Source organism: Salmo trutta, chromosome 14, assembly GCF_901001165.1.
Source record: "Salmo trutta chromosome 14, fSalTru1.1, whole genome shotgun sequence".
Lineage (NCBI taxonomy): Eukaryota > Metazoa > Chordata > Actinopteri > Salmoniformes > Salmonidae > Salmo > Salmo trutta.
Window position 1 is genome coordinate 41,914,645 of NC_042970.1, and position 20,757 is coordinate 41,935,401.

Consider the following 20,757-nt stretch of genomic DNA (forward strand, 5'->3'; position numbering starts at 1 on the left):
ATGGTTAGATGTATGTGCACTTTGTTTATATACATTAAAAAGTTATACTTGAAATGCAAATGTTTAATAGCATTCTTTTGCATAACAAACCAATGCATGTTTAAATACATTGTGGTTAAGGCAGAGTATGATTTCATTTAATAATTTAATTAGAATTGTTTTAACACCAATCACAGTCAAACTATCGCAAACTTTTTGACTAGAAAAAATACAAAACATATTTTTTTAAAGAGCCGTTTGGGAGCCAAAAGAGCCGGCTCTTTTTTATGAGCTGAGCCGAACGAGCCGGCTCACTGAAAAGAGTGTGTGCCCAGTCCTGCATTCTCAGCCAATCAAATCTGGACTTTAGTTCCTACTTGCTCGATAGTCCAATGAGAGCTCTGTACTTGTGGGCGGGACAAACCGATGCCTCAATATTATCCAATTAATACCTCTATTTTAAAACGTGGGTTTGTGGTATCCATTGTTCGGTTGAATTAGAAGAGCCCATGTGGGTTCAATGTTGATTTCCGTGGACGAAATGTGTGCCAACTAGTGTAAAGATTGTAACAGTGCCTCATAGTTAGTCAATCTATATAATCTTATCATGTCGTCTTTCTTTATAAAGAAAAAAGGACCGCCAAAGGTTTTCAAAAAGAACGAGAATTCAGCAGGTTCAAAACGAAAGGTACGGAGCTAACGTTGACTAGCTACACTTACCCTAGCACTTAGTTTGCGATCTACATATTACAATGCTATCTAACACGTAGCTTTCTTTTAATCGTTGATGTTTGTTTGTGTTGGTGCATTAGAATGATACAGACACAGGAAACAAAATCAAGAAAAAATTAAATTCAAAGCACAATGAAGAAATCTCCAGCGACTCTGAAACAGAAGGGTATGTTAACTTACTCGTAGTGTAGTTGGCTGGCTGGCTAGCTAACTGACTAGCTACGTTGGCTAACAAACTGATTTCCTTTTAGGCGTATGCGTGGACAAACCATGAGTTGAATCAATCTCTTTATGTAGCCCTTCACTGCACAGAAAAAGGAGGGCAAATGTCGAAGAAGAGTTTGATGAGACCCCACAGGAGAAAAAACTACGATTAGCTAAACTTTACCTCGGCCAATTGAGGGATGAGGGTAAGGGAAGAGCTACTGAAAACCTATTATCAATTTCAACAAAGCTCTCCTAAAATGGGTAACGTTAACGTTTAATGACATTTCATGAATCTGATGCTTGACTGGTTTGTCTTCGTCATGTCTTATCAACAGAAGAAAAGAAGGCAGAGGAGGAGTCCTTTGAGATGGACCTGATTGCTGGAAGACTTCAAGAAGAAGTGGTAAGTGTAACTAGCTACATCATTGTGTTGCTTGTATAGCCCTAGTAAATGTCACATGAGTTTGGTTGCTGCTATTTATCTCATAGTTAACATTTCATTTCCCCCCCCCCCCCCCTCAGCTTGAGCAGAAAGGACAGCTCCAACGGATGGTTGCGAAAGATGTGAGTATCTTTGTTTTGGTGTCTCCCATAAAAGCACCCTGTGCATGCCCATCATTCACTCTTTTACTACTTAGAATGAAACTATGTATATATTGCATTCTAAGTGGTATATTATTATGGATATTGGAACATGGTGTGCTATGCGTTTTCTATGGCCCGTAGCGTAAGTTGTCAGTCCTCTTCATGTGTCCCTATGTTGTCATGTTCTCCAGCTCCTGCCACCAGATGTGTCAGAGATTCGTCTGTTGAGGGGCCACAAGCTGCCAGTCACCTGTCTGGTCATCACTCCTGATGACCAACATGTATTTTCCGCTTCCAAAGACTGCTCCATCATCAAATGTGAGTCTGGAGAATATATTTGTTTACTCTCTAAACCAAAATAATCGAAAATATGTTTGTTGTACTGAAATAGAATGTTCAAAATCAGTTGCATGTGACCTAGAATGCAACACAGTCAAAGTGAACTTACTCATGCATTCTCCCATTGTCTTCTCTAACTGCAGGGGATGTTGAGAGTGGTGAAAGACTTCATATAATAGCTGGTGGGAGGAAAGGAACAGAGGATCGCCATGTGGGACATACGGCCCATGTCCTATGTATGTCCATATCATCGGACGGCATATACCTGGCTACTGGAGACATGAATAAGTCGATCATGATCTGGGAGGCAGCAACATGTAAACACCTGTACAAGTTCACAGGACATAGAGGCCCAGTATCGGTAAAATATACTCCCTTTCACACCTTCCCATATATACATTTTTTCCATCTGCTTTTATTCTTGCTTTCTCATCCTTTCATATTTACCTTCACAAACTGTGCCATCTCTCCTCCACAGGGCCTATCCTTCAGGAGGGGCACCCATGACTTGTACAGTGCCTCTCATGACCGCTCCATCAAGGTGTGGAACGTGGACGAAAACGCCTATGTGGAAACACTGTAAGTAGCTGAATAGTAATGTCTATGTTTTGGCATGTGATTTGTGTTTGTTTTATTGACCATGTGTCTCCCTAGGTTTGGTCACCAGGATGTGATCACAGGGCTGGACAGTGGGAGTAGGGAGCGCTGTGTGACTGCAGGGGGGAGGGACCGCACTGTGAGGGTGTGGAAGATTGCTGAGGAGTCCCAGCTAGTGTTCCATGGCAATGAGTGAGTCCCCCTCGTCTCCTTCTCTGTGTTAGTCAGTCTCACAAGACTGTATAGGCCTAGTCTTTGTTGGTCTCTGAGTGTCTATTATCCTTGTGTGTTAACATACTGGTAATGCTCCTCCCACTCATTTTCGCTCTTTCTCTCTCAGGGGCTCCATCGACTGTATCCAGCTCATTAACGAGGAACACATGATAACAGGCGCTGACGATGGGTAAATGTGGATTTATACTCCACTAGGTGTCCTCGTACTCCACCTCTGTAGCAGTTCTGCAACCGCTTTGTGAGGGAATGGTTCCTTACAAATGTTTTCATTAGTCTAAAAAGCTTTCTCTCGCCCTCCCTCCAGCTCTGTCTCCCTGTGGAGTGTGAACAAGAAGAAGCCCCTTAGCACGGTGAAGGCAGCCCACGGTCGGCATGGCGACTCGGGACTGGAGCAGCCCTACTGGGTAGCGGCCGTGGCAGCTCTGCAGAACTCTGACACTGTAGCCTCAGGTACCAACGGCTGTGAGAGTCACCAGCTTTATAACACGGCTCTACACTGAGTTTACAAAACATTAACTCTTTCCTAATATTGAGTTGTCAGTTAAAACTGTTATAATTAAATAAGGCAATTTTTTTGCGTTCTGACAGATATAGATATAACTTATATTCAACAGTCAATATACGCTGAGTATATACCAAACATTAGGAACACCTTCCTAATAGGTGTTACCCCTTTGCCCTCAGAACAAGCTCAATTTGTCGGGGCATGGACTCTACAAGGTGTCAAGCGTTCCACAGGAATGCTGACCCATGTTGACTCCAATACTTCCCACAGTTGTTCCAAGTTGGCTGGATGTCCTTTGGGTGGTGTGAACCATAGTTGATACACACAGGAAACTGTTGAGTGTAAAAAAATAAACAGCGTTGCAGTTCTTGACACAAACTGGTGCACCTGGCACCAACTACCATTTGTCTAGCCCATTCACTCTCTGAATGGCACACATACACCATCCATGTCTCAAGGCTTGTACAGTTGAAGTCGGAAGTTTACATACACCTTAGCCAAATGCATTTAAACTCAGTTCTTCACAATTCCTGACATTTAATCCTAGTAAAAATTCCCTGTCTTAGGTCAGTTAGGAGCACCACTTTATTTTAAGAATGTGAAATGTCAGAATAATAGTAGTGAGAATGACTGACCTATTTCAGCTTTTATTTATTTCATCACATTCCCAGTGGGTCAGAAGTTTACATACACTCAATTAGTATTTGGTAGCATTGCCTTTAAATTGTTTAACTTGGGTCAAATGTTTTGGGTAGCCTTCCACAAGCTTCCCACAATACATTTGGTGAATTTTGGCCCATTCCTCCTGACAGAGCTGGTGTAACTGAGTCAGGTTTGTAGGCCTCTTTGCTCGCACACGCTTTTTCTGTTCTGCCCACAAATTTTCTATAGGATTGAGGGTAGGGCTTTGTGATGGCCACTCCAATACCGTCACTTTGTTCTTGAGCCATTTTGCCACAACTTTGAAAGTATGCTTGGGGTCATTGTCCATTTGGAAGACCCATTTGCGACCAAGCTTTAACTTCCTGACTGATGTCTTGAGATGTTGCTTCAATATATCCACATAATTTTCCTGCCTCATGATGTCATCTATTTTGTGAAGTGCACAAGTCCCTCCTGCAGCAAAGCACCCCCACAACATGATGCTGCCACCCCTGTGCTTCACGGTTGGGATGGTGTTCTTCGGCTTGCAAGCATCCCCCTTTTTCCTCCAAACATAACGATGGTCATTATGGCCAAACAGTTCTATTTTTGTTTCATCAGACCAGACCAATCTTTGTCCCCATGTGCAGTTGCAAACCGTAGTCTGGCTTTTTTATGGCGGTTTTGGAGCAGTGGTTTCTTCCTTGCTGAGCTGCCTTTCGGGTATGTTGATATAGGACTCGTTTTACTGTGGATAAAGATACTTTTTTTCTCCAGCCTCTTCACAAGGTCCTTTGCTGTTGTTCTGGGATTGATTTGCACCTTTTGCACCAGAGTACATTCATCTCTAGGAGACAGAACTCGTCTCCTTTCTGAGCGGTATGACGGCTGTGTGATCCCATGGTGTTTATACTTGCGTACTATTTTTTGTACAGATGAACGTGGTACCTTCAGGCGTTTGGAAATTGCTCCCAAGGATGAACCAGACTTGTGGAGGTGTACAATTTCTTTTTTCTTCTGAGGTCTTGGCTGATTTCTTTTGATTTCCACATGATGTCAAGCAAAGAGACACTGAGTTTGAAGGTAGGCCTTGAAATACATCCACAGGTACACCTCCAATTGACTCAAATGATGTCAATTAGCCTGTCAGAAGCTTCTAAAGCCATGACAATATTTTCTGGAATTTTCCAAGCTGTTTAAAGGCACAGTCAACTTAGTGTTTGCAAACTTCTGACCCACTGGAATTGTGATACAGTGAAATAATCTTTCTGTAAACAATTGTTGGAAAAATTACGTGTCATGCACAAAGTAGATGTCCTAACCGACTTGCCAAAACTATAGTTTGTTAACAAGAAATTTGTGGAGTGGTTGAAACACTTAGGTTGGAGTCATTAAAACTTGTTTTTGTAAACTTCCGACTTCAACTGTAAGTCCTTTAACCTGTCTCCTCCCCTTCATCTACACTGATTTTGAAGTGGATTTAACAAGTGACTTCAGTCAGGGATCATAGCTTTCACCTGGTCAGTCTGTCATGGAAAGAGCCGACGTTCTTAATGTTTTCTACACTCGGTGTATACACCAAGCACTGCAGAACTATTGACACGTTTCCTCGGCTGTGAGAGTCCTATTCACCAACCTTACTATACACTGTCATCTATACACACACACACCCTGTGTGAGTTATTTATCAACCCGAAACTTCCACCTCCTTGCTATAATGCATACTGTAAATCTACGCCGTGTGCGTAGGAATATCAGCATGCTCTCTATTAGTGCGCACACTCATAGCAGACTTGGACATATATTCGGAGTTGACCGCTAATATTTACTTGTCCAATTTGATGATTCTGTAGTTGATCAACGGTTGTCTCGTCACTCTGCAGGTTCCCACAACTCTAAGGTGCAGCTGTGGAAATGCGGTCAGGGGTTCCGTCATCTGGAGCCTCTCTTCAGCATCCCGGTGGTAAGCAAGTCCCAGCTACACTGCTCCATACCTAATTGCGTTGTGTAGCATAACAATATGTGGGTAGCACCATTGGCTATAATTCAAACATTAACCATTGGGCCTATTTATATACGCCTATATGTGTATGAGGAATTGGCTAGTAAGAGTGTTCTGCACTAAAACATCGGTCTTCTCAATACAGCATATTAATTTTCCTGTCTTGTAGAATGGTTTTGTCAACAGTCTAAAGTTCTCCAGTTCTGGGAAGTTCCTGGTGGCAGGAGTAGGACAGGAGCACAGGTAGGTACCCTCCTACTTGCCCGTCATACAGAGATGTAGCCCAGAGCAAACTTACTAGCATTATAGACTGACCAGTTGATTGATCATAAACCACACTCTATTGATCATATACTCTAGTGTCTACCCTTTCTTTAAACAAGCCTGTTTTCAGTATTCTGTATGGAAGTAGTTGCAATGAGGACAGGTGTCCACATGGTGGCACTGTTATTTCATGCTCAAATCCTTAGACTGCTTCAGTGGCAGTGATGACATTACCTACTTTCCTTATTACAAGATTAAATGGCTTTTTATATACTGCATAATTTTCCTCAACTTTGTTCATGCATTAGCTCTGTTTTGTCAACCATCTTTGTTTTTGTTAAAGCGGTTGTTGTTTTCAGGCTTGGTCGATGGTGGAGAGTGAAAGAAGCAAAGAACGGACTCTACATTATTCCTCTGAAACGACAACAGCCAGAGCAGGAAGAGGTGAATGGTGAAAAGAATGGGGAGTAGCTGATCTGTGTATGCCTTAGAATATAATATGTATGACCTTTGATTTTGTAAATTAAATTCTTTCCAGAAATACTATTTGTATTACTGCCTATCAGTTAACTACAGTAAATGGTTTCTGTTAAACAACTTTCATTCTAATTTAAAACTCACTGAAGTCTTGTGCTCTGTCTGCATCTAATATCAGTCTGCTGTTTGGTGCCTGTATTCTCTCAGCTACACAGCTTGTGGACTGTAGATCGAAAAATCCCCTGTGATTTGGTTATTTGAAAATGAAATGATTTAACAACTTTTGTGTCACCAGAGGTTGAGTTAATACAGGATTCTATGTTCTTCATGCAAAAAAGATAAGCTAAAACACATCTTGCGGCATTTTTGTAATTGCAGATCTAAATTGCTTCAACTTTAGTCAGTGTTTGCTCCAACTCATGAATGTAAAAGGAGTAGTTTGGTGCTTCAGTTGCACTTCTCCACGGATGAAATTTGCTCTCATTGGATCACCAGCGGGTAATTTCCTCTGGTGTAGTTTTTCTCAGGTAGAAAATTAACATGCAAGATTAACTACAAGCAAAACATTAAGAAATGTAGCTGGCTATAGCTTTGGTGGCCTAGCCGATAGTCCCCACTCCCATATGATTTGTTTTTTTAAGCCCTTACCATAAAATGCTTACTAACCAACAATGGGGGGGGGGCGTTCGGTCCTCCTTTTCCTGTAGTCCAGGATAATCACCTTTTGTCTTGCTCACGTTGAGGGAGAGGTTGTTGTGCTGGCACCACCACACTGCCAGGTATCTGACCTCATCCCTATAGGCTGTCTCATCATTGTTTGTGATCAGGCCTTCAACTGTTGTTGTCAGGAAACGTAATGATGGTGTTGGAGTCGTGGGTGAACAGGGAGTACAGGAGGGGACTAAGCAAACACCTGTGAGGGGCCCCAGAGTTGAAGATCAGCGTGGCAGATGTGTTGTTGCCTACCCTTACCACCTGGTGGCGGCCTGTCGGGAAGTCCAGGATCCAGTTGCGGAGGGAGGTGTTTAATCCCAGGGTCCTTAGTTTAGTGATGGTCTTTGTGGGCACTATGGTGCAGAACGCTGAGAGTTAGTCAATGAACAGCATTCTCACACAGGTGTTCCTTTTGTCCAGGTGGGAAGGGCATTGTGGAATGCAATAGAGCGCATCATCTGTGGGGGTGGTGTGCGAATTGGAGTGGGTCTAGGGTTTCTGGGATGATGGCGGTGTTGTGAGCCATGTCCAGCCGTTCAAGCACTGCATGGCTGCAGACGTGAGTGCTACAGGGTGGTAGTCATTTAGGCAGGTTACCTTCGCTTTCTTGGGCACAGGGGACTATGGTGGTCTGCTTGAAACATGTAGGTATTACACTCTGTCAGGGAGAGGTTGAAAAATGTCAGTGAAGACACTTGCCAGTTGGTCAGCGCATGCTCGGAGTACACATTCTGCTAATCCCTCTGGACCCAAGGCCTTGTGAATGTTGACCTGTTTAAAGGTCTCTTGCTCACATCGGCTACGGAGAGTGTGATCAATCAGTTGTCCAGAACAGCTGGTGCGCTCATGCATACTTCAGTGTTGCTTACCTCAACGTGAGCATAGATTTAGCTAGATTTTTGGGTGATGAAGGTGCTAATAGGTGTTCACACTGAGGTTTAGATGGATAATACCTTTTGGACTTTATGGCAAAATTTAGATTTCTACCTAAATAGACATACCCGAGATAACAATAACTAGTAATGCTGCATAGTTCTAGAAAGATCTGCAACTCACCTGGTGAAAATAGTAAAAAATTGCTGAGGTGTACTCACTTGAGGACACAAACTTTAGTACACAGTACAAATATGAAAAAATAATGTATTTTCTAAAGTGCGGGAATAGAGCTTGAAATAACCTGAAATGTTTTAAAATATATTAACAATCAACTTATAAATGACTTACTATAAGATTTCACTGTATAGCTAACTGTAAAATAAATATGATCATATTTAGTGACAGCCCAAATTTGGCCCCATTTTCATATGGCTGACGACCGAGCATTTTCTGCCAAGCATCCTCTGAGCGACGCAGAGACAACATTTAAATGTCTGCAGACTTGTTACAACTTCAGCCTTACGCACAACGTGTTTTCCTCCCTCTGTGACCAAGAGAAAATGGTTGTTTCAATTCTACATTCTAATCATTCTAATCTAATGATTTAGTATTTTTATTCATGTAGAGAGCTCTAAATCCGGCGGGGAATGCCAGAGTGAGATGAAACCACAATTGCTGAAATTGCTCGACTGTCCCCTTTTTAAAATAAAGCTCCCAGGCTCTAGTGCCATTGCTCAGAGGGAGCCCAGAAAAGGATGAGCCGTAAAATGTGATACGTCACCTCCCTACGCGAATGGTGTGAAACTTGACACTTCAAGTCAACTCTGCTGACAGTGGTAGTGCAATGCAGACAGATGGTGTTTTCTGGCACTATAAGGTACTGGATACTGCGATGTTCACGGAGCGCTTTGTACACCAATGTCAGTCGGAACCGGTCCAGAACCGCTCAAAGTCCCCTAAATAGGGGACTTAATGTTTCTGGTTAGAGTACCTCTGTGCATATTTTAGCCATTGGAATATACAGACTCTATGCTGGGTAATAATCAGTGTTTTGCTCAGTATTGATGGTCGATCCAGAATGCTGATACACCTGCAACATTTGAGATTACATTTCTGAGGTTATTAAGATGAGGTAGTGGCTCTTTAGTTCATTGCTGGTGTCTCTGGAGTTTTGTGAACAAAATACACACTGACAATTTGTTTTAATAATAAAAAATAACACTTTATTTACATAAATTACAAGAAAGCACAAACTGGTTCACCAAAGTCTACGTTAAAACATTGTCCTTCATGCTGATAGTAGCCTAGTTTTTAATCATCACTTTCACAATGGTTAATCTCATGTCATTCAAATGGTATACTGAACAAAAATATAAATGCCACAATGTCAAAGATTTTACTGAGTTACAGTTCATATGAGGAAATCAGTCAATTGAAATAAATAAATTAGGTTCTAATCTATGGATTTCACATGACTGGGAATACAGATCTGCATCTGTTGATCACAGATAGCTTAAAATATGGGCCTCGCAATTGTCCTCAGGATCTTGTCACTGTATTTTTGTCCATTCAAATTGCCATCGATAAAATGCAATTGTGTTCATTGTTATAGTTTATGCCTGCACATATAACCCCACCGCCACCATGGGGCACTCTGTTCACAACGACATCAGCAAACTGCTCATCCACACAAAGCCATACACGTGGTCTGCGGTTGGACATACTGCCAAAGTCTCTAAAATTATGTTGGAAGTGGTTTATGGTAGAGACATTAACATTACATTATCTGGCAACAGCTATGGTGGACATTCCTGCAGTCATTATGCCAGTTGCACGCTCCCTCAACTTTAAACATCTGTGGCATTGTGTTGTGTGACAAAACTGCACATTTTAGTGGTCTTTTATTGTCCCCAGCATAAGGTGCACCTGTGCAATGATCATGCTGTTGAATCAGCTTCTTGATATGCCACACCTGTCAGGTGGATGGATTAGCTTAGCATAGGAGAAAAGCTCACCAACAGGGACGTTAACAAATTTGTGCACCAAATTTAAATGAAATAAGCTTTTTGTGCTTATGGACAATTTCTGGGATCTTTTATTTCAGCTCATTAAACATGGGACCAACACTTTACATGTTGCGTTTATATTTTTTTGTTCAGTGTAGTTTAAGAAGCAGGGGGGAAATGAATTCAATAAGTGTTTTGTGTTAATAATACTAACTCTAGTAGTTGAAGAGAAGTAAAACGTTTGGATATTGTATTCACATATTTGTGACACCATGAACCACCTTATTCACAATACGGATTCTCTGTACTGACAGTAAGGCGTAGAGCTAGGGTTGCAAAGCTACCGGTAATTTACCAAAGCTACTGGAATCTTCTGGAATTTTGGTAACAAACAATCTATTTCAATCTACAGCTAGGTTTCCATCCAATTGCGACAGATTTTTATGCAAATATTCTAAAATCTCTATAAAAACAATATGCATATACAATATAGTCATATTTCCATCAAATTGACTTGTGGGAAAATGGATGTGCGTGATGACGTAGTGCACATAATTACTTTTGTGGTTGAATTTCTATTCCCATGTTAAATGGTTTTCCATCTTATTTTCAACTCTTCTGAGGTTTTTGTCACCATATATTTTGCGTTATATAGCGAATGTGTCCACTCTGGTCTTGGCACATGCTCTAGCCAACAGCTGGCAGGTACAATGCAGCTATAGCCTACATGATGAGATTATTATGTACAAGAGTGAGATTATTTTTATTTGTCAAACAGCAGCCAAGCATTGATCATCGTGTCACCAGAATAAGTCCCTCGATATTTATTGTAAAGTAGCATCAAGCTCATGACTGTCCACTTTCACCACCTTGTGACGTTCATCATTTAATTAATCTGTAGCCTAATAAACCGCATGCTTTCCTGAGTCGTAGTGGGAGGACCAACAACATATCATCGCGTGACTCCAAGTTTACAATATTTGTGCATAAAGGAGTTTCCATTACAATTCCTCGCATAATTCATTTTACACACACAAAAAGATTCCACCTCGTCTAGTGTGTTGTGTTGAAATTTGGAAAGTTAACAAATCAGCCGTTTCCATCAGGACTGTAGTGCAATTTTTTTTCCTTCATGTACTTTACACACACAAATTTGGGATGGAAAACTGATCTTTGTTAATTTATACTTGAATAACTTAAAATTATATATTCATATATAGTATTCATTTTTTATATCTGTATGCATATTGTCCATGAGTTTCTAGTAGATAGACCATAAAGTTCAGGAAAATATAGCCTAATTAATGAAAAAAGCATCTAATCAAAAATTGTTCTTCAAACTATTGACTTATTTCACAACTGCCACCAGTTTGATTCCAAAACATTTACAACATAGACATTCAAATAGTAAAATAACTGTAAAACATATATATATATATATATAAGGATATTTCATGCTGAAACCATCATATTAAACACCAATGGTGTTCACTTAGTTGTTGGTTTATATTTAGGATAATGTTTTACTGCTTTGTCTTTATTTTTTATTTTAAAATCAACTTATTGAATTATTTCATAATTACAGACACCTGTGATAATCTGAAGTACTAAAAAGGTCACTCGATGTCATTTTATAAAATTCCAAAAGAATCCTGAAAATTACCAAAATTCTGGTAGTTTACTGGTAAACTTAGAAAGTTTTCAGTAATATACCCTCCCTTTGCAACCCTTCATACAGCAGTGCATTCAACGACAAGTCTATCCTGAAACCAAGTAAAATCAATGCAATGTTGTTAAATGTATACTAAAAGGATTTACACTCATACATTATGTAATACTGGTATGTATAGTAACATAATTTAGCTTTCACAGTCCTCTGTCTGAATAGAGAGAGCCTCTACTTGTCTCTACTGTAAATGGGACTTGAGATATGACATGAGCGTTATGTCATCAGCAGCCTTGTTGGATGAGAGGGGATGATTTCAGATGGCACTGTAGCTTGTGTTTGGAGAACGGAGGAATGATACAAGCAGCTCGACCTTCTTCACAAAGAGGACGTAGTGGAGTCCACCACCTCACGACCGTTACACACCGTTGTTACCGCTGTTGGCACACAGGCAGAGAGAGGCTGATGCAACAATAATAATACAAAATAGACAGTAAAAATGTAAACTTTTTTTTTTAAAGCAAATACAAATAACTTGCTTGTTTTTCACATTGATTAAAGTTAAAATATTTATCCAAGGGATCTGGTTTTAGCACATTTTTGTAGTGTTCTGCATACGCCTATATAGTTGCCAAACACAACAGACAGCTCCACCACTGTAATCATAAATATCAGTAGACCTATGTATGTTTCAGTTGATGGCTCACTATTCTTGGAACCCATAACCAACAATGACTGAAATGTTCATATTTGCCAGTGATAGAGATGCTACCTTTCAAGGAGCTGGGGATGGAGGATGTTGTTGAGGTGACCGTAGCCCCGAAGCGGTTGGCAGGCACCCTTAATGTGGTCACGTTCTTCTGGGGCTGGAATAGGATGATGTGGACCTTAGGAGCGAAGAGACAGCCTAGTACCACAGAGCCACTCAGACTGACAGAGATACACATGGTGGTGGTCTGAACCTGAATAGGGAGATAGACCGGGAGAGGAGACAGGTTGAATCATCAGGATTCACTGAATAGACTGATAGGGCTGGGGTCTTTTAGATGTTTCCTGACAGACATTCAGCTCTATTACAAGGCAAGTGACTATAGTGGTCTTTTGCTATCTGCCATTTCTGCCAACCAGTTGAGCTGTTCTCAGCATCTCTGGTGGACCAAACTGATGGAAATCTCATTCAACTGTGCCCACTAATGACTGGCACTGCTGGCTGTCCTGGCAGAGCCTGGGCCCAGATTCACAAAACACTTCTTACGCAAAATTTTTAGAAGCTTCTTTAAAAAAAATAAGTTCATATGATTGTTTTTAAGTGAAATTCCTCAACAATAGCTTAAGATTTCATTAATTTCTTACGAACTTCTCCAATATCTTCTTAATCTTAAGATATTTGTTGCTAGGCAACTGTTTTAGCTACCTATCCAGCTAGCAATGGCAATAATGTTAGTATATTTCTTACTGAGATTACTGTTCTAAAATACATTCTTGGGTTTAAAATAATCAATACTGAAATGTCCAGATTAAGTTTGTGAGTGAATTAAACGTTCAATTGCTTTCATGAGCTTGTTCTCTCACTGCCTTGAGTTTAAGACAAGGGTTTAGCTATCTTGGAATTAAGATGACTTTATTTTCAAGAATCTAATTTCTTCTTCGCTTTTTGCCAAAGGAGACTCATAAGAAATAGTGCAAGCACATTTCCAAGAACCTTTTTAACTTCTCTAGGGTAGGGGGCAGTATTTTGACGTCCGGATGAAAGGTGTGCCCAAATAAAACTGCCTGCTACTCAGACTCAGAAGGCAGGATATGCATATTATTAGTAGATTTGGATAGAAAACACTCAGAAGTTTCTAAAACTGTTTGAATGATGTCTGTGAGTATAACAGAACTCATATGGCAGGCAAAACCCTGAGAAAAATCCAACCAGGAAGTTGAAAATCTGAGGCTTGTAGTTTTTTTAATTGATTCCCTATTCAAACTACAGTGATTTAGGGGTCATTTTGCAGTTCCTAAGGCTTCCACTGGATGTCAACAGTCTTTCGAACGTTGTTACAGGCTTCTACTGTGACCTGGAAGGGAATGACAGTCATTTCAACCAGAGTGCCATTAGATCATTCATGAGCGTGGCCGTCAGCGCGAGGTGCTTTCTTTTTCCTTTCTGAAGACAAAGGATTTGCCCAGTTGGAATATTATCGAAGATGTATGATTAAAAACATCCTGAAGATTGATGCTATACATCGTTTGACATGTTTCTACAAACTGTAGTATAACTTTTTGGACTTTTCGTCTGAACAAAATGTGCGAGCATGGCGCATTTGGATAACTCGACTGAACGCGAGAACAAAATGGAGGTATTTGGACAGAAATATGGAGTTTAGCGAACAAAACAAACATTTCTTGTGGGAGTCCTGGGAGTGCATTCCGACGAAGATCAGCAAAGGTAAGTGAAGATTTATAATACTATTTCAGACTTTTTTTGACTCCAGAACTTGGCGGGTAACTGTATAGCTTTCTTTGATGGCTGAGCTCTGTACTCAGAATATTGAAAAATGTGCTTTCGCCGTAAAGCTATTTTGAAATCTGACACAGCGGTTGCAATAAGTAGAAGTGTATCTATAATTCTTTCAATAACTGTTGTAAAGTTTATCAACATTTATGATGAGTATTTTTGTAAATTGATGTGCTCATTCACTGGATATTTTGGAGGCAATACATTTACATTTACGTCATTTAGCAGACGCTCTTATCCAGAGCGACTTACAGTAGTGAATGCATACATTTCATACAATTTCATACATTTTTTCATACATTTTTTTTTTCTGTGCTGGCCCCCCGTGGGAATCGAACCCACAACCCTGGTGTTGCAAACACCATGCTCTACCAACTGAGCTACAGGGAAGGCATTTTCTGAACATCACGCGCCAATGTAAAATGTTTTTTTTGGATACAAACATGAACTTGATCGAGCAAAACATACATGTATTGTGTAACATGAAGTCCTATGAGTGCCATCTGATGAAGATCATCAAAGGTTAGTGATTAATTTTAGCTGTATTTCTGGTTTTTGTGACGCCTCTCCTTGCTTGGAAAATGGCTGTGTGGTTTTTCTTGTCAAGGTGATGTGCTAACATAATCTAATATTATGCTTTCGCCGTAAAGCCTTTTTGAAATCGGACAATTGTTGGATTAATGAGAATCTTATCTTTAAAATGGGATATAATAGTTGTATGTTTGAGAAATTTGAATTATGAGATTTTTGTCATTTTGAATTTGGCGCCCTGCTATTTCACTGGCTGTTGAATAGTGTGTCACGCTACCCAGAGAGGTTTTAAGGAATAGCAACTTTGCCTAACTTTCTTCTTAAGTCTATGGTTAAGGAAAACATGGCAGTTAAGAAGAAATGTCTTCTTAAAAAGGTTCTGTGAATCTGGGCCCTGGTTTGTCATCATGAGCCAATCGTTATTCTGCTCTGACTCTTGACCTGTGATTACTCATTCTCCCCAACCAATAGGCTGCCTCGTACCACTGCTGTTTCCGCATGCAAAGATCACCAGTTCGCACAACAGTATGTTCTGACTCTGAGCATCAAAGCACATCTATGTAGTACATTAACAGCATGCACAATCCTTAATAGTATGACGGAAGGCTTTCAGCTTTGTTTCTGTTGAATTTGAACTCCATTTCACCCTGATGAAATAACACTATGACAGTGTGACACTGCTTTTGTCCAGGTCACAGTTGAGTGTGAATTTCTAAGAGCTGTCTATGGCCCTTCGCTGACCTCAACAAGCATCAGGTTTGATAATATATATGCATGTATGTAAAGATAAATTAGGCATTTAGTTACCTAGGAGCTATTCAATGCATATTTTAACACAAGATCATTTAATGAACCATGCACAAGACTAGATCAATATCCTTGAGCTTTAGAGAGAGAGAGAAGGTGACTTAGAAAGCAGGAGAGAAAGAGAGAGAAAAAAGTCTGCCGTTTCACTGTTGCTGGAAGCACCGGCTGGAATTTTGAATGTCCATGTCCATATCAGACCCCAGGTTCATTGAAATTCAATGAGCAACACAGCTTGTCTTTCATGTGAGAACATCTCCAATGTTGAAATGCAGGAAGCTGAGCCCAACTGCTGTCATTATTAATGGCACACAAATAGAGAGCAAAGCGTTCTGTTGCATAGCCAAAACCTAGCTTAATTATTCTGTCTACCACAGCTCCAATATGAACACTCATCATCTATATTCAATATGTACACTCATAATACTGTTCATCCAGTCTCTCACTCTTTTTTCGCCTGCTTTCTCACCCCTTCTCTCAAACTTTTCTCTTCCAACTCAGAGGTGTTTTTTGCAAGTACATAGAACACCATCGAGATGAGGAGAAAGCCTGGGGAAACTCATGATTCTGATGCAAGGCCAATATGAGACTCCCTCCTCCTCCCCCTCTCCTTTTTCCTCCCAGAGCCCAGTGGCACACCAACACCAAACGGACATGCATTAGACTAGACTAGATTCAGCCTTGGGTCACAGTTATCATACACCCTGGACTGAACTTTTGTGTCAGTTGTATACATATTGTCTCTCTTTATCTTGCTTACATGCCAACAAAGACTGCATAGGTCTGAAACAGGGTGATGAAAGCATCTTTAAGCTATATTTTTATATAGATATAATATATACAGTAAGTCATCTATCCTGTTAGGCTATATTGTGGTGTCATATTGGGCTCGTCATTTGGGTTTTGAGAAGGGGCACACTGGGTCACTGGTTCTGGGTGTTCATTAGTTGATTAGTTGATTAGTCGATCAGTTAAGCAGATGGCTGTCTGTAGATGACTAAGACAATCTTAGCATCAGGCCCTCAGAAGCCCAGCTATTCCCTTGTTTGAACTGATCTCAGCTGAGAACTGGAAACGAAGCTGTGGCAATATTGTAGAGGAATGCTGGGAACAACCCACTGGGCACAGACATCAGTTTAACATCTACTTTTGATTTACATTTGGTTGAGTTGTCAACTAACGTGAATTCAATGTGAAATCAACAAAAAAGTCCGCCATGTCATTGGATTTAGGTTAAAAATACGAAATTCCCTTACGTTGATGACTTTTTTCAAATCCAATCAGTTTTTCACCTTGATTCAACGTTATCATATTGAATTTTTTGGTTGAAATGACGTGGAAACATCATTGATTCAACCAGTTTTTACCCAGTGGGAAGAGTCTTCCTATCTAAATGCCCTGGGGGAATCTCCTGCACATTTCACTGTCGATGTTAGAAGGGAGAAAAAAAAACATACTTTTCAAATCATAATGTAATGTATATAAATGGCAATACTGGAGTTTTAGATTAGATAAGGAACGTCATTTGGAGAATGGCTATACGAGGAAGGTAATGATCAAAAGGAATTTATGTATGTCACCTAGATCCATTGGTACTGTCACGATTCCTACCGACGGTGGCGCCCCCTCCTGCTCGGGTGGCGCTCGGCGGTCGTCGTCACCGGCCTATTAGCTACCACCGATTCCCTTTTTGTTTTTCCTTTTTTTATGTTTTCTCACCTGCCCTGAGTTAGTCAATTAAGAGGGCTATTTAGTTCAGCTGGCCCGCTCCCTATTGTGCGGGATTGTCTTTCTGTGTGTCGACTGCGTTTTGTTCGACTGCTTGTCAAGTGTTACAGAATCCCGCACCTTCAAAGGTCATGGAAACAGGGGGTTCTCCAGGGGTGGTCGGAGGAGTGTTCAGGGAGGTGTCTAGGAGTTTCCATAGGTGCCACGTCGGTGGAGAGTCCAGACCAGGTGTCCACCGTGCGCATTCCCCCTGAATACGCCGATTTGGCGACTAAATTACCACCTCATCGACAAGGGGATTGTGCGATAGATCTCCAGGTTAACGCTGCGCTTCCCAGGAGTCACGTGTACCCCTTGTCACAAGAGGAGACAGCGGCTATGGAGACATACGTCACGGAATCCTTGGGACAGGGGTACATTCGGCCCTCCATCTCACCCGCTTCCTCGAGTTTCTTTTTTGTGAAGAAAAAGGAGGGAGGTCTGCGTCCGTGCATTGATTATAGAGGTCTAAACACGATCACAGTGGGGTTTAGTTACCCACTACCTCTTATCGCTACGGCGGTGGAATCATTTCACAGAACACAGCTCTTCACAAAATTGGATCTCAGGAGCGCGTATAACCTGGTGCGTATCAAGAAGGGAGATGAGTGGAAAACCGCCTTTAGTACCACATCAGGCCATTATGAGTACCTCGTCATGCCGTATGGGTTGAAAAATGTTCCAGCCGTCTTTCAATCCTTTGTTGACGAGATTCTCAGGGACTTGCACGGGCAGGGCGTGATTGTTTATATCGATGACATTTTGATATATTCCGCCACCCGCTCCGCCCATGTGTCCCTGGTGCGCAAGGTGCTTGGTAGACTGCTGGAGCATGACCTATACGTTAAGGCTGAGAAGTGTGAGTTTTTCAAACGAGCCGTCTCCTTTCTGGGTTATCACATTTCCACCACGGGGGTGGTGATGGAGTGTGACCGCGTTAAGGCCGTGCGTAATTGGCCGACTCCAACCACGGTGAAGGAAGTGCAGCGGTTCTTGGGCTTTGCCAACTACTACCGGAGGTTTATCCGGGGGTTTGGCCAGGTAGCGGCTCCCATTACCTCACTGCTAAAGGGGGGGCCGGCGCGTTTGAGATGGTCGACGGAGGCGGACGGAGCCTTCAAGAAGTTGAAGACACTGTTCACCGACGCGCCCGTGTTGGCGCACCCGGACCCGTCTTTAGCGTTCGTAGTAGAGGTGGACGCATCCGAGGCTGGGGTGGGTGCCGTGCTATCACAGCGCTCGGGTGCGCCACCGAAACTCCGCCCCTGCGCTTTCTTCTCAGGGAAGCTCAGTTCGGCGGAGCGTAATTACGATGTGGGGGACAGGGAGTTGCTAGCGGTAGTCAAAGCCTTGAGGGTGTGGCGACACTGGCTTGAGGGGGCTAAGCACCCCTTTCTCATCTGGACCGACCACCGAAACCTGGAGTACATCCGGGCAGCGAGGAGACTGAATCCACGTCAGGCAAGGTGGGCCATGTTCTTCGCCCGGTTTAGGTTTACCATCTCATATTGACCGGGTTCCCTTAATACTAAAGCCGACGCGCTGTCCCGTCTGTATGACACGGATGACCGACCCATCGATCCAACTCCCATCATTCCAGCGTCTAGGCTGGTGGCACCAGTGGTGTGGGAGGTGGACGCCTGCGCAGGTGCCCGAGGGGCGCATGTATGTGCCGCTCGATGTTCGCGATCGGTTGATTCGGTGGGAGCACACGCTACCTGCGGCGGGTCATCCTGGTGTAGAGAGGACAGTGCGGAGTCTAAGGGGGAAGTATTGGTGGTCCACCTTGGCTAAGGACGTGAGGTCATATGTCTCTTCCTGTTCGGTGTGTGCCCAGAGTAAGGCTCCTAGGCATTTACCGAGAGGGAAGTTACAGCCCCTCCCCGTTCCGCAACGGCCATGGTCGCACCTGTCTATCGACTTCCTGACAGATCTTCCCCCCTCTCAGGGGAACACTGCGATCCTGGTGGTTGTGGATCGGTTTTCTAAGTCCTGCCGTCTCCTCCCCTTGCCCGGTCTCCCTACGGCCCTGCAGACTGCGGAGGCCCTATTTACCCACGTCTTCCGGCACTACGGGGTGCCGGAGGATATTGTCTCTGATCGGGGCTCCCAGTTCACATCCAGGGTCTGGAAGGCGTTTATGGAGCGGCTGGGGGTCTCGGTCAGTTTAACCTCCGGTTATCACCCCGAGAGCAATGGGCAGGCGGAGAGGGTGAACCAGGAGGTGGGCAGGTTCCTGAGGTCATATTGCCTGGACCGGCCAGGGGAGTGGGCGAGGTATATTCCCTGGGCAGAGTTAGCCCAGAACTCACTCCTCTACTAACATGTCACCCTTCCAGTGTGTGTTAGGGTACCAGCCGGTCCTGGCCCCATGGCACCAGAGCCAGACCGAGGCTCCTGCGGTGGAGGACTGGGTTCAGGACTCCAAGGAGACCTGGAAAGCAGTACAGGACTCACTGAAGGAGGCCAGTGCCAGGCAGAAAAGGAGTGCTGACCGCCACCGCAGTGAGGCGCCGGTGTTCGCACCGGGTAACAGGGTCTGGCTCTCGACCCGGAACCTGTCCCTCCGCGTGCCCTGCCGGAAGCTGGGGCCGCAGTGTGTGGGGCCCTTCAAAGTCCTGAGGAGGATAAACGAGGTGTGTTATCGGTTGCAACTCCCTTCCTATTACCGTATTAACCCCTCGTTTCATGTGTCTCTCCTCAGGCTGGTGGTGGCTGGTCCCCTACAAGAAGATGAGGTGCCGGAGGTCCCTCCACCCCCCCTGGACATCGGGGGTCCCCGGCGTACAGCGTAAGGGCCATTCTGGACTCGATACCCCGGGCGGGGGGCCTGCAGTACCTCGTGGACTGGGAGGGGTACGGTCCGGAGGAGAGGTGCTGGGTGCCGGCGGAGGACGTCTTGGACCCATCCATGTTGAAGGAGTTCCACCGCCTCCGTCCGGATCGCACTGCGCCTCGTCCTCCGGGTCGGCCTCGAGGCCGGTGTCGGCGCGCTGCAGGAGCCGTGCGTCAGGAGGGGGGTACTGTCACGATTCCTACCGACGGTGGCGCCCCCTCCTGCTCGGGTGGCGCTCGGCGGTCGTCGTCACCGGCCTATTAGCTACCACCGATTCCCTTTTTGTTTTTCCCTTTTTTTATGTTTTCTCACCTGCCCTGAGTTAGTAAATTAAGAGGGCTATTTAGTTCAGCTGGCCCGCTCCCTATTGTGCGGGATTGTCTTTCTGTGTGTCGACTGCGTTTTGTTCGACTGTGCTTGTCAAGTGTATTTTCCCGGTTGTTGGGAGACCTTTTATTTTGTACATGTGGTTTTATTAAAATTACCACACA

The 20,757-nt window shown here is 43.2% G+C and overlaps 2 protein-coding genes across 3 annotated transcripts in view; one reads left to right on the forward strand and one right to left on the reverse strand.

Moving 5' to 3' along the window:
* The first annotated feature begins 424 nt into the window (after positions 1-424).
* LOC115208109 (U3 small nucleolar RNA-interacting protein 2-like) lies at positions 425-6,632 on the forward strand. Its single transcript, XM_029775906.1, has 14 exons — positions 425-667; positions 792-877; positions 1,009-1,121; positions 1,254-1,321; positions 1,441-1,482; positions 1,695-1,821; positions 1,986-2,203; positions 2,321-2,421; positions 2,497-2,631; positions 2,780-2,842; positions 2,978-3,123; positions 5,704-5,783; positions 5,992-6,065; positions 6,446-6,632. Exons 1-14 carry the CDS (start codon positions 587-589, stop codon positions 6,555-6,557), a joined length of 1,446 nt encoding a protein of 481 aa, XP_029631766.1. The 5' UTR covers positions 425-586; the 3' UTR covers positions 6,558-6,632.
* Positions 6,633-11,739: 5,107 nt separating this feature from the next.
* The window catches only part of LOC115208110 (metabotropic glutamate receptor 2-like), a 69,589-nt gene continuing 60,571 nt past the window's right edge, over positions 11,740-20,757 (reverse strand). For both annotated transcript variants that reach the window (XM_029775907.1, XM_029775908.1), the window contains exons 11-12: positions 12,598-12,787; positions 11,740-12,262 (exon numbers count right to left, since the gene is read on the reverse strand). In XM_029775907.1, the coding sequence (XP_029631767.1) occupies positions 12,204-12,262; positions 12,598-12,787 (249 nt within the window). In that variant the 3' untranslated portion in view covers positions 11,740-12,203. The remainder of the gene's footprint in view (positions 12,263-12,597; positions 12,788-20,757) is intronic.